The 14237-nt window shown below is 39.2% G+C and overlaps 1 protein-coding gene across 9 annotated transcripts in view; it reads left to right on the top strand.

Annotated features, from left to right (window-relative positions):
* ADARB1 (adenosine deaminase RNA specific B1) overlaps positions 1-14237 on the top strand; it is a 64988-nt gene that overhangs the window by 16973 nt on the left and 33778 nt on the right. For 4 of the 9 annotated variants that reach the window (XR_004307863.1, XM_015867796.2, XM_032445674.1 and 1 more), the window contains 4 exons: positions 4535-4571; positions 7432-7506; positions 11082-11186; positions 12515-13496. Coding sequence is in view for 8 of the 9 variants with exons in the window: in XM_015867796.2 (XP_015723282.1) it covers positions 11176-11186; positions 12515-13496 (993 nt within the window). In the remaining variant the exon portion in view is untranslated. Of the gene's footprint in view, positions 1-4534; positions 4572-7431; positions 7507-7983; positions 8082-11081; positions 11187-12514; positions 13497-14237 lie in introns of those variants that run through there. The other 5 variants (XM_015867798.2, XM_032445676.1, XM_015867799.2 and 2 more) reach the window with 4 other exon arrangements.

Raw genomic sequence — 14237 nt, 5'->3', positions numbered from 1 at the left:
AGGCTTTTTGCTCCCTTGATACAGAATTCTAAGTGCAGGATGTCACCTGCTGCTTTTGAACACTGTGTGTTAAATATTTTGCATCCTATTACTGAACTTGCATTTTTGAACTATTTTTATGAAACCTAATATTAGGGTGTAAAACATCCCTTTGGCTCACATGAATCATCTCTCCCTTAAGAGAGGAAGTAAGATTGAAAGTAATGAAGCTGGCTAGTTCTGAATACACCAGTATGGTTCAAACAAAGAATGATTTCCTCTCCACTGCTGTGTGTTAAAGATACACTAAACATATTCTGGAAGTTTTCTAGGTGACTGTTTCAGGATGTTTTGAGCAGAACCCCTCAGTCACTCACTGTAGCAGGGACAGCCACTACAGCAGCTTTCTTGGTTGGTACAGTAACATTGATATCCTGATGGAGGATATCTACCACCAGAACTGACTGGTGAACCTGGGCAAGTGGATTGTCCTCTCCCCATGGGTCCTCTAGCCTGTGTTGTCACCCACAGACCGTAGTCCAGACTCATTTATTTTTGTAGCTCTTTTCTCTGGAGCACTGGTAAAGAAGAGATGAATTATTTTCAAATTATTTCTTGAATTCCTTTGTATTTCCAAAGTTGCTGCTTATTCTTGATGCTGTACTATTGTACTATTTCAATCTGGCTAGTGTCTAAAACAGCACAATTAAGAAGTCAATGTTTAATCATCAGCTATAGTGAAATCAGACAAAAAAAAGTGAGATTAAAGCTGTTGAAAATGTTTTGCTAACATGAATAACTCTTGACTTCAATCGCATTTTCTTCTAAAGTAGCTGTTCTTAGAAATGGAGTGTTGTGATTCCATGGAAAGTAGGAAAGTTCCTTTTACTGTGAGTCTGCAAAACTGTTTTTGGTGACAAAATGCGTGAAAAAACAGTTGACATCTGTATTTGTTTCTGAACAATTTAGTATCTTTGAATGTTCACTCCTGTTTGATACCTGCGGTTAAAGCAGTCCTATCGGTAGCTTGGATATTACTGGATATTTACAGAAAAGCATCCTTGGTTCTTTTTTACTCTTCTTGTGGATGCTAACCCAATTCCTGTTGTATAATAGTTGCACTTTTATAGTTGCACTGAACTTTTGGGTGCAGCCTGATACTCATTCTTGGACAGCCAGTATATCAAAATATGTCATGCCTTCAATTCTAGGCTAATGCTATAGTTTTATGGGTTCAGAAACAAAATCTGCCATGAAGTCATCTCTTTCCTGGGAGAAAGTGGGAGAAAGCATGGGGACCAAAGCCTCGGTAGTTGTTCACAGTTTGCATCAAATTGAAGGCAGGCTCTGTAACCTGTCTCTTTGGAAACTGGTGAAGGGAATCTGAAGTGGGAAGATTTTCTTCTTTGTTCCTACTTGAAGGAGAAAATGGCGTATAAAAGGCCCAATGGACACATTCTAGAAGTTAAATCCAGCCAACGTAAAATCTCAGTCATCTGCATTGGCTTAGCAGCTGGTGTGTGCTTGTGTTCAAGCAGGGGAATGAATGTGTGGATAGTTGTCTTTGTTTCAGCTGGGGCAGAATTGTTTTCTTCAGATTGCCTGGTATGATGCTGCTTTTTGGGTTCTAGGAGAAAAGCAGCATTGATTACAGTGATGTTTATAGTTGCCTGCTAAGCAATGCTGTACGGAACCAAGGCCATTTGTAATGAAAAACCCAAGGAGCTGGGAGGAAACAATTAGGACAGCAGACTTAAACTGGAAGAGGGCATATTTCCTACCATATGACATCATGTGGAAGGAGTTTTGAGGGGAGTGGGAGTTAATCTTGCTCTCTTCTGCTACTTGGGGGCCTGCTGGGCATCAGCTGGGGGGTGGAAAGCAGTTACTTGTGCATCACTTCTTGTACACACACACACACACACACACATATATATATAAATGTATGCCTAGTCAAAACTATTTTCCTTTTCATTTTCTCTGCCTTAGTACAAGTAATTTAATCTCAGCTCATGAGTTCTACCTTATTGTTTTTCTGGTTTTATTTATTCTCTCCACCATCCCACTGGAAGAGGTGAGTGAGTGAACGACTGAATGATGCTGAGATGCTGAGCCATCTGCCAGGTTAAACAAGAGCTGAAACAAGAAATAGAGGTTTATTTCAGTTGTTTGCTTTAATTGAGTATTGAAAGGCTTGTGTAAGTCAATTTTAATTAATAAAAAACTAGCCCCTGTGGTGCTAAGAAGGATGTAGATCAGTAGCAAAAGTTGTATCTGCATAATGTGTGATGCAGTATATGGAGAGAAGTTAGTTACCAGACCTCTGATTCAGATCTTAGCATATGGTTAAAGGCTTGAAATGTTTTCTGCTGAGCAGTAAGATGTCTTAAATCCCCTTCTTCAAACAGGTTTGAAGTATCCTTTGCCACATTGTATACATCTCCTAATTCTTCTGTGAATAAACTGACCAGCTGTTGTTTTTTATAGACATGAAGCTGTTTGGAAGTCTCTTGATTTCCATCTTCTTGTACTCAGTGACTGGAGTGTTTGGTGCTGATGAATAAAGTTGAAGTTGAGTGAGTGGAGAAGGTGGTGGGGAGGCAGGCTGGATGAAATGCTTTTCCCAGTTCTTTTATCTGTGTGGTTTCTCTGAAAACCTGTTCGTTTGGCAGAAATTGAACATGTGCTGGTGTATCACAGATCTGTGTTTGATAGTCAAACAGAGCTGTGGTGAGTGCTGCCTAGCTGCTGTCCCCAGCTTTGTTTGCTTTTGCTATTCCTTGCTGGTGATTGCTTTGCCTTTTAGTTGTTATTCTAGCCATGTGGTGAAAAAGAGTTCTTTGGCTTCTGTTTTCAAATCTGCTTTAAGGCTCTGTAACTGTAGGTATGAAAATAGCAATCATATTTCCATTAAGAAAGCAAGTGCCAACATCTGTCTTCAGGGCACTTCCTGCCATCCATGGGGGACTAGGAATTTACTTACTGCTTTTTGGGAAGTAGCAATGTGGATGGAGCTGCAGCTTAGAGGTGCTGAGCTGCTTGGAGGAGTCCTTCTGGCAAACAGACATCAGGCTCTGCCTGCAAAAGGCATTGGAGACAAACCCTGGAGTGTGCAGCTGCTACCAGGCAGAGCCAGGTAGAAAGTGTGGAATATGAGAGGTTTGCTTTTATAACCAAAGGGTGTTTTCATCTCTTTCCTATTCAGAGTGTTTACAGGTTTGAGGTGTTACAAGTCCCTTCCACCTCTCTTTATAACTTACATTCATACAGCAGAAAATCTCTGCCTCACCAAACCCAGCACTTGCTGCAGAGATGGATTTGTACAAGGCTTCAGGATTAGTGCTGGAGGCTGAATTTCAGATGCATATTTGTGCTGCTGACCTTGGTGTGGGAGCCAAAACAGGGCCATCCCTTTCTGAGAGAATGCACCCAGAGCCCTGAGCTTGTGTCTGAACACATGGCTCTGCTGGGAGAATATTAAAGGAAAACTGAGAGAGCTAGGGCTCTTCAGACTGAAGAGTAGGCTTCAGGGGGACCTTAGAGCGGCTTCTTAGTACCTTAAGGGGGCCTACAGGAAAGCTGGGGAGGGACTTTTTATAAGGGCAGGTAGTGACAGGATAAGGGGAAATGGTTTTAAACTTGAAGAGGGGAGATTTAGATTAGATATTGGGGAGAAATTATTTACCGTGAGGATGGTGAGACACTGGAACAGGTTGGTCAGCAAGACTGAGGATACCCCCTCCCTGGAAGCAATTAAAAATATAGCAATTTCATGTAGCTTATGGCTCATATACTTAGCATTACTGGTGAAGGAGTTCTTGTAGGTATGGGGCTACTAGTTTGAGGAAATATTAAAGGGGATATAAATGCAGCATTGATAGTATGTCGATTTAGTTCAGTGTGATTGAATACAGCCTGTTGCAGCTTGGAAACCGACTTCAGCTGACACTGCATTCAGCTTTTGAATGTTTTTTAGTACTTCATGTTATGACCAAATGATTTTTGCTTTGTTCTTCTTGGTAACTGGTATTACTGGAAAATGCTGCCATGCAGTGTTTGGAAATTGAAACGCTGTACTATTTAAGGTGTTTAACTTGGATTTAGTTTGCTTACTGAAAAGATGTGGTGTGCCAGCACCCTCTCGTGGGCAGTGAAATAGTGTGGAATTTTGACTTGTAAGGTGGAAATAGCAAAATGCCTTACAGCAGTGGATATATGTTGTACCGGGTACAGGTTTTGTCCCCCAGCCTAAAGAACTAGTGGACTGCTAGTGTGCTTACACAAAACATTGCCACTTGACTGAAATGCTCTGTTGCTTTGAAAATGACTTCTGTAATTTGCTGAATGTCAGGACTATTTTAGAATTGTGCATCCTCACATTGATAAATTCACATAAATGCTTTTTTTGTACCTAGGAGTTCATCTGTAATAGCAAAATCATTCTGCTTCTGATTGAGAAAGAATGCGTTTTAATGTGTGTGTGTGTGGAAACAATGGTAGGTGTTTTCCAGAGCTAGTCCATTCTGTTACCCCGTGTCTTTCTTTCTCTTTGCAGGTTGCGGACTCAGCACGTGTCTCTAACAGTTAAAAAGGTAAGCGGGTCACATTTATGGCACATATGGCAAGGTGCTTTGTGTTTTAATTGATGTGTGCATACCATGACAGTGAGGAGATATTTCATCTTCATGTGTGAATATAGTTGTTCAATACCGAACAAGTTGGTGCACTAGACCATTTCAAGAATAACCAATCAAAAGAATTTGAAAGCATAAAAATATTAAGAAATATCCAAATATATCAAGTCGATGCTCTTTTTATGTAAAAGTTCTTACCCATTTAACAAAAAAAATGTATCCAGTTTGTATTAGTAAAATCAATATGTAAATATGATGTAGAATCACGGAACTATTAAGGTTGGAAAAGACCACTAAGATCACCTAGTCCAACCATCAACCCATACCCACTAATTACGTCCTTCAAATAAAGTACAACAGAAAAGAGTGAACTGCGCAACTCAGAAATGTTGAGTTTTGTTCAGCACTGCTGCCATTTTATCTTCATTCCTGCTTTTTTAAAACCCACGCATCTTCACACTCCAGGGGAGACGTTCTTTCTGTTTGCTTTTTACCATGCCAGGCACGTTTTTGTTGCTGTGGAATCATAAGTAGTGTGAAGGATCTTGAGCACAAATTTGATGGGGAGCTGGGATCATTCAGTGTGGGGAGGACCTTATTGCTCTCTACAACTGCCTGAAAGGAGGTTTTGGTGAGGTGGGGATTTGTCTCTTCTCCCAGGTAACAGCAGTAGGACGTGAAGTGATGGCTTTAGTTGTGCTAGAGGTTGAGGTTGCTAACTAGGAAGAATTGTTTTTTCTACAAATGAGTGGTTAGACATTGGAACAGGCTGCCCAGGGAAATGGTAGAGTCACCATTTTTGGAGGAATTTAAGGAAAGAGTGTGTGTTTTAAAGTCCTGAAGGTCATTAACAGGTACATAGTTTACAGGATGTACTGTCTACACATGTGCGGTATATGCTGTTGGTAGGGTTAGGAAAGGGAGATTGATTAGTTTCCAGCTGAATTTAACACTTCATGCCTGTAACATTTTGGAGGTGTTAGAATTTAATTCTTATTCCAAAATAGCTGGTGTGTCCATGAGCCAATTTGTCGTTAAGTATGCACAGCCATGATAAAACACCTGGGCTTTCACAGTCATTTTAAATATTTTCCTTTGCCTGAAAAAATAAATGACTTTCCATTGATGAATATACTTTGTGGTACCTGAGCTGTGTGTCTTCACAGAACCGGTGTTACTTCTGCTGTTACTACAGATAAGTTTTTCCTGTTGGTTAGTATGTAACAGTATGTAATGCTGTACGTATTTTACGCAATTGATATTAGCATGCCAGGGGTTTTACCTTACTAGCAGCACATAACATTTAATAAAAAAATCTGCAATTTCTTGTTTAGCATAACTTTCTAATTGCCCCATTAACACAGTGGGATGTTTTCCAGTGTATGCATGTAATCCAGAGGCAACTGAAGTCCAAAAGACAAGTCTCACAGTTTTCTATGGGGATGAGCATATGGAGGGAAGAAAACAGGTGTGTAAAGCACAAGTATACAGATGTGAGCATGCCTGTATACCAGGCTTGAGCGATGGGCTTTTTGAATTACACACATTAAATGGAAAACAGGATTTGTTACAGGCCAGTGGAAAGATTGTAGTATGCAGTGTGAATGACTACAGGGGCATGGAAAGAGAGATTGTCAGTTGGAAACCCACAATTTACCTAAAGCTATTATGTCTGCAAAATAGAGTTTATATAGTCCTTTTGTACATACTGCCTTTGAACTGGGGGGGAAAAAAGTGCAGGAAAATCTGTAATTTGTTTTAGGTGCTCCTGAGAGTCTTGAGAGAAACTGTGTGTGTAAGCCTAGTATTTTAACTTTGTACCACTTGAAAGTTTGCATTGCCCCTAACAAATGTATGAAGGAGTTTTACTGTTGGCCTTATTTGTCACGCTCTTTTTCATGAAGGAAAAATAAACAAACAACAACAGCAATACAACAGAACAAACCACCCCATAACTAGTGCTTTTGGTTAGAGTAAAAGTGATGTTTTCTTTCAAGCAAAATGATGAACATATTATGTTCTTATGTCAGATGCTAACATTCACCTTTAGATTTGTCTCTCTTGAGCACAAGAGCTGAAGTTTCAGTGGTTAATAAAACTGTTTTCCCATAGCCAGATAATCTATATGTAATGTAGTATGAATGTTTTGATTAATAATAACAAATGAACACAATTCATATGTAGGAGAGAAGGTAATATCGCTCACTCAGTACTTCAGCTGATGTTGGGCTTATGTCTTTTGTTTGCTGAATATCATCTCAGTTTAGCAGCTCTAGATTTAACCAAAGCAAACCAAATAAATGTACATCAGTATGGTGCTGGCTAAGCAACTGTATCTTCAGTGTCTTGACTGCTTGAATTGCTTGTCAACCTGCAGAATAGATTTGACATAAATTTTATGTTGAGACATATTGCTGTTTCCCCGTGGGAAGAGCGTTGCTTCATTTAACTGCTATGAAAATTGTCATCCTTAAAAATACAAACAACAAAAAAACCTCAACAACAACAACAAAAAACAAACCCACCATCACTAATTGATAGTGAGATAAAATATTTTATATACACTTTCAGATTAAAAAAAATTTGCTGTATACAAAAAACAAATATATATACAAAATATAAAATACTATACAAAAAACAAATGCTTGCAAACTGCAGAATTTGCAGTTCTGCAGCATGTACCTCAGCTCACAGAAGTAGCCATGGACAGCCCAATTCAAAATTAGTGCCCAGACCTCTGCTTTTAAAGGAGATCTAATGCTTCACCTTGTATGTAGGTTATGTTAAAACCTTAAATATCCCACTTCCTGTTTTTCAGACAGAAGCAGTCTCCGCCAGCCAAAAAACCAGCAAAAGTATTTCACAATGGATGTAGATGATGAAGAAAACATGAGTAAGATATGTTTGTTTACTCTACTGAACTACGCAGTCATTTCAAAGGTGACCTTTTCTCATAAGCCACAGAGATGACTGAAGGAACTGAAGCATGAATTAAAATGATTTTTGTATGTTTTTAAGTATAGGATATAAGTGTAATCCAGAGATTTTGAGCAAAAAGTGTTCTTGAAATATACATCATGTGCTAGTCTAGTTATAACCTATGTCTACAAAATATTTGCCTGTTTTGATAAATAGTTTGGTATACTGCACTGACACTATTTATGAGCACTATGTGTCCCACTCTGAGTGGCATGTAAGACCTGTTCTGGGTTTCAGGTGTACTGTGTCTCAGCTGCTTTTCTGCGAATTCCTTTACCTCACTGTTCTAGCTGGCAATAGGGTTGCAGGTTACCCAAGGTAGGCTGTGTTAACCTGAGAGCAGATTTGTGCAGAACTCTCAAGATGAGAGCCTTCTGTGCAATTCTTGTAGGCAGATCATTGTGAGACTTGATGGAAATAAAGATCATTATGACATGAGAGAGCCAGATGATTAGAAGGGCTGAAGGCCAAGACTGTACCATGCATCAAGTGAGTATTTTTAACAGAAGACATTTCATGTAGCTGTTAGCATACAAACCATTTTAGTGTTGGCTAATGTGATACTGGGTTCCATGAGCTTTTTCATTTGAATAATCTGGTATTGTGTGAGGTTTGATTGTCTGCCAGTGATGCTTTTTGTGCAGTGAAAGATACCTCAGCATCCTTCCATCAGGATATTTGTACTGAGTTCCAGGAGGCGAGTATTAGGAAAAAATGTCTTATTTTTAAATCATAGGTTGCTGTCCTGTTTAATAAAATAGGATGCTTTTGTCAGATGTTTGTATCTATATTGATGCTGCTTCAAAGAGCTGAATACACAACAACTGTGATCAACTTGAAAAGGCTGCCTAAAGTATTCAGTACTTGAGAACCTAAAGACTGGAAAATGTATAGACTTGAATATACATACATACGTAGAATCATAGAATATGCCACGTTGGAATGGATCCATAAAGAAAGATGAGTTCAACTCATGGCTCCATGTGGGGCCACCCAAAAATCAAACCGTATGTCTGAGAACACTGTCCGGATGCTTCTTGAACTCCAGCATACATATATAATATATAGCATTAGTTTCTTTTTAATGTCTATTACTGAATGGAGAGGGTTTTTTTTTTGTTTTTTTTTTTAATAGTTTAGATGGTAATCTTTTTTCCCATCTGCCCTCTCCTAAGTACTGTACTTGCTTGACAATGTTTTAACATTTACAATTCTAATTCTCCTGCCTTGTATTAGCTGTGATACTGGCAGCTAATCAGACACATGAAGTGCGCTAACCTGTGTTTTAGAAAGCACATGAAGCGATGGTCAGTGCCTTCTGTGTACTCTCCTTTAGAGCAGCATTTGTTTTGAGTACTGCTGCTCCTAACTTGAGCTTTGATGAGATCCTGACTCAGAGATCTCAGTGTTTCTCATTCCCTTCAGAGTGTGTGGGAGACATCTCAGAGTCTTGTGGTCTCTAAAACATTGTGTTAACAGAACAAAAAAGAGTGCAAAATAGAGCAAAAAAGGTAAATCTACAGTGTGTCTTGCTCCTTAACACCTGATGGATGTCCACTCAAAAAGTGGTGGATGGGGGGTGACAAGGTTGAAATGCTTCATAGATATGTAAAATCAGGGGCATTATTATTTTTAGAATCATAAAACTAAGAAATCAACAAATTAAAAATGAGAATTAGGTGAGATTAGCAGATGGAGATTCAAAGTAAGCAGTGGGATATGTTTTCATTCAGGGTATAATGAAACTCGGAAGTGATACAAAGAGTACGTATGGTCTTGGAAAGCAATTAGCAAAAATGTGAGAAAAAAAGACATCTGCATCTCTCCATCATGCCCCCTCAGGACACCTCAAGAGCCGCAGATCCCTGAAGGCCTGGAGGTTTCTCTGGGGCTATCCCATGGTCTTTGTTCTGGTTTTACCTCACTTTTGCGGTCTACAGGCAGTCGGCTGTTGGGCTAGATGAGGTCGTAAGCCCAATTCTGAAGTCCTTCACCAGGATAAGTCACAGTATCACAGTATCACAGTGTTGTGCGAGTTGGAAGGGACCTTAGAGATCATCAAGTCCAACCCCCGGGATTCGAGCCTCCTGTGTAGCAGAGCGGCACTTGCACCACAGGGGGGATTCGAACCCAGGGCTTCAGTGTTGCAAAGTGGCGTCCTTAACCACTGCGCCACTGGAGGCACACTTCAATAGAGGCCTGTTGGAATGAGAGCCCTATCTGAGCAGCAGGGAGGAGCTGGGATGGAGGAAGTTTAGGATGTCTAAATATGGGAAAGGTTATGAAAGATGATTTATTTGATTTTAGCAGGTGGTGTTAGCTAATCCTACTTTTTGACTAACCTTTCAGTTCTTTTTTCAACCCAAAGGTAATTAGGGGAACTCACAGCTGCTGAGCAGGATGGACTAAAGGAAAGATCTGAAAGGAAATCTTCAACCTTGTCCTGAAAAACAGATGTTCTTTTTTCCAGTTCAGTATTTAATGGGATGAAACAGACCAGAGCTCTCTGGTTTACAGAGAAGGACGTTTTCTTCCCGCCATGTGCAGGGTTTTTTGATTTGGCTCACCTTAACGATGTGAAAATTTGCCTACTTTCATGGTGTCTGGGGTTTGACACCAGCTGCTAGCTCCCTACTTGATCACTTTACTATTTTCTTCCACCCTACAGATTCTCTAAAGTTAACATGCGTAGTAACTTGCAGGCAAGCAGTAGTTTTCTTCACTTCTTTTTCTTTTCTAAACCAAGGTAAGCATGTGACTTTCTTTCATGCTCCCTGCAAATCCTCCCTCTTTGACAGGACATCATTTCCAGTACTTTTGTAATGAAAATGACTATGTAGGTCCTCCATTTATTTGGAAATAAAACTTTTTTTATGTTCAGTGGCATTCTGTTCATTTTCCTTATGTGGCTTCCAGAGACACTGGTTATAAAGAGGAAAATACAAACAGAAGCTGTTTTTGGCTTTAACTGAGTGAAGAAATCTGTTTAGCTGAAAAGTTATCTTGTTCTGTAGCAAATTTATGTTGCTACTAGAAAGAACAATGTTTGAAAAGCACTGTTTTAGATAATTTTAGATAATTTTTGGAGGTTACAATTTCAGGTGAGAAGACCAACATAAGGAAGTTTGAACATGTATTCTGTTTTCTTTAAATTCTTTCACTGTGGTAAGATGAGTGATAAGCATGAACTCTGTGTATTGACAGTTGTGTCTCTACATCACGTGTTCTGCAGACAGTATAATTTGTGGCTGAATATTACAAGAGATTTCTTTATTAAATTTAGCAAATTTCTAGCTCTGAAATACTCCCAAAGGTTTCATGTTTCTATACAGAATTTGACTGGAATTCAGTGTTAAATACTGTACGATTCCTTGTTATGCTATTGAAATTTAACAAAATATGTTTTACTTTAGGATTTTTCTTTTGATCTTTATTTTTTCTTTTTTTTTTTTTTTTTTTTTTTTTTTTTTTTTTTTTGTTCTTTCTGAGCACCGAAAGGAGTAACCTATCGAGCTTTTGCTGAAGGATGTTATAAATGAAAATTTAGTAACCATTCCATCGGCTTTGTAAGCTGGGCAAAGTGATGTGTGCATGGTAGGGAATACTTACGAAAGCATATTTGCTATTTGTTGAGATCTTCCATCTTCATTTGCTCTGGTTTCAATAAATATTTCTTACTTATTATCAGTGTGAATTTAATATAGTACTAGATATTCTAAAGTCTTGGAACAGAAGAGTTAGAAACATTTAACCAAATAAATTTGCCTTTTCATTAATGAATGTTGCTATGAAGCACAAGTAAGTCATTTCATTCTTTTTTTTTTTTTTTAATCAGAGTGAAAATGAGATCTTTCCAGTTACAGCAAATATAATTCTTGAAATATGTATCTAACTTTATCGTTGCCTCAATTTTCTAATTAGAAAATAAATAACTAAATTAATCATTAATACTGCAATACCACATTGTGGGTTTTTTTTTTTCCCATTGTGGTTGTGCAGATTTAGTCACACATTTTGTGTTCTTAAAAGAGACAGCCTTCATTATTTGTTTTGAAATCTGAGAAAGCAGTTTTTTACTTTGCGAGAAATTTAAAAACTGCGTATGAATGGCAAATAAAAGGTTTTTCAATCAAAGGCTGTGTGAAAATGTGTATATAGTAGTTTTCTGGTGCAGCCTAAGTTAGACACAGGATTTTTTTACAGCTGTGTTCAGTGTATGCTGCTGAAGGGTCAGAGCTGCTGTGAGAAAGGCTTTGCTCTATTCTGGCCTCTGTTGAATGAGCCCATTGCTGAAGCTGCTGTGTGATGGGAAGGCATTCATCCCAGGGCAGATAAATCTTGAGCAAATTGAGTTGAGGTGAAATGAAGACTGTGAAGAACATAAAAAAAGGATTGAATTTGGAGAGTATGGCTATAGAGAAGCAAAACATACAGTTTTCAGTCAAGGTGCCTAACTAACAAAGAGATGCTTGGTTTTTCATGACTCAGATTTTGTTTAAGTTATTTCTTGAATTGAGCAAATAAAATCACATGGGACAGAAATGCAATATGAATAAAATAAGAATAAGGTATAATTAAATATAAATCTCCTAGTATTGGTCTGAAGTATCCACTTTTATTTTGCTATTGATAGTTTATCCTACAAATAACACGATTTGTTTTTCTGTTCTACATTTTCACTTCAAGAGTAATTTATCAGTAAAAATTTGTTTCAGCATTAGTTTGTTGAAAAAAAATGCTGCAATGTTTTATTGTCATATGAAAGTATCAAGAGCAAGTTTGAAAGTCTTGAATGTGTTCTTTTTTGAGTTATTAAGAGATATTGCTCTTCATTTATGTCGCAAAAGCTTTAATCTGTGAGCACACATCACTTAACCAATTACAAAGAGAGATAAAGGAATCTATAAATTTTGCATTTACAAGATCCTGCAACAAAGGCATTGTAAGTTACTCTTTCTGGGCACCGCAGGTTCAAGCAGCACTGATGTTAAAGAAAACCGCAACATGGACAACGTTCCCCCCAAGGATGGCAGTATGCAAGGCACCGGGGAGGGGGCTCAGCTCTCCAATGGTGGCAACAGCAGCAGCAGCAGAAAGCGGCCTTTGGAGGAAGGCAACAATGGCCACTCCAAATTTCGCCCTAAGAAGAGGAAGAAAACACCAGGTCCTGTTTTGCCAAAGAATGCACTGATGCAACTTAACGAGATCAAACCTGGTTTACAGTACAAGCTGCTGTCCCAGACAGGGCCAGTTCACGCCCCAATGTTTGTGATGGCTGTTGAGGTTAATGGACAGGTGTTTGAGGGTTCTGGCCCCACAAAGAAGAAAGCCAAGCTCCATGCTGCTGAGAAGGCTCTGCGGTCATTTGTCCAGTTCCCAAATGCATCAGAAGCACACCTGGCCATGGGGAGGACTCTCTCGGTCAACACAGACTTCACCTCTGACCAGGCAGACTTTCCTGACACGCTTTTCAACGGATTTGAAACTCCGGTTCCTTCTGATGCTTCCTTTTACCTAGGGTCCAATGGGGATGGCTCCTTTGGCTCCAGCAGGGAGTATGGCCTGTCATCAGCTGCTGTGGCAAGTAGCCTTACCCAATTGCCTCTCCCTGCATCGCTGCCATACCCGACTGCAAGTGGGAAGAATCCTGTAATGATCCTGAATGAGCTGCGACCAGGCCTGAAGTATGAGTTTCTGTCAGAGAGCGGGGAGAGCCATGCAAAAAACTTTGTCATGGCTGTTGCTGTAGATGGGCAAACATTTGAGGGATCGGGAAGGAATAAAAAGCTTGCAAAAGCTCGGGCTGCTCAGTCAGCCCTGGCATCCTTGTTTAACATGCAGCTGGACCAGACTCCATCTAGACAGCCCATTCCTAGTGAGGGGCTCCAGTTACATTTGCCGCAGGTGAGAAACCCTTTAATATTTGTCAGCATGTTTAGATAATAACCAGAAATAGCCAAGATGAATTGTTTTGAATCAACTTCAACATTTCTGTGTATTCTGCTTGTATGGATGGGAGCGTATGCGTGCATGTTTATGTGGACATACATGTATTTGTAAATACGCACACTATGTTAGCTGATTGTGGCTTCTGACAGTTGTGTGCAACATTCCTATTCCTTTGGGTGGAGATGAGACTTTGTTGCTGATGCTTTCAGCCTTTATAATCTCATGTAATAGGGCACAAAGCACAACATGGCATCAGTTTATATTACTGTTTGTGCTGGGCAAAGATTGAGCCATGGTTTACTTGCCTTAGGTAGCAGTGGAGAGGTGGAGTGCAAGTCAGGATTAATGCTTGAAGTGGTATTGTTCTCTGACACAATCATTTTTACCAGGGCAGAAAATCATTATCTTATTCAAAGTGAAACTGTTGATGTTAGCAGAGCTGAATCATAGAAGTCAAGGGCAGGTTAGGTGACACTAATGAAGCCATCACTCATTTCCAGGGTCTGAATGAAAGGCAGAGACTGGCAATGCTCATATCCTGAGCATTCTAACTTGTGGTTAAGTAACTGTCATCTTAAAGGCTGTGCTCTAATAAAATTAGTTAACAAGTATATGCAAATTACTTAGGCAAATAAATCTGAATGAGAAATAATTTAAATCAAATAAATACTAAATAAGTAGAGAAGGTAACAAACA

This window comes from Coturnix japonica, chromosome 7 (assembly GCF_001577835.2).
Source record: "Coturnix japonica isolate 7356 chromosome 7, Coturnix japonica 2.1, whole genome shotgun sequence".
Classification (NCBI taxonomy): Eukaryota; Metazoa; Chordata; class Aves; order Galliformes; family Phasianidae; genus Coturnix; species Coturnix japonica.
Note: the sequence above shows the minus strand (reverse complement) of the source record. Positions and strands in the feature narration are given on the sequence as shown.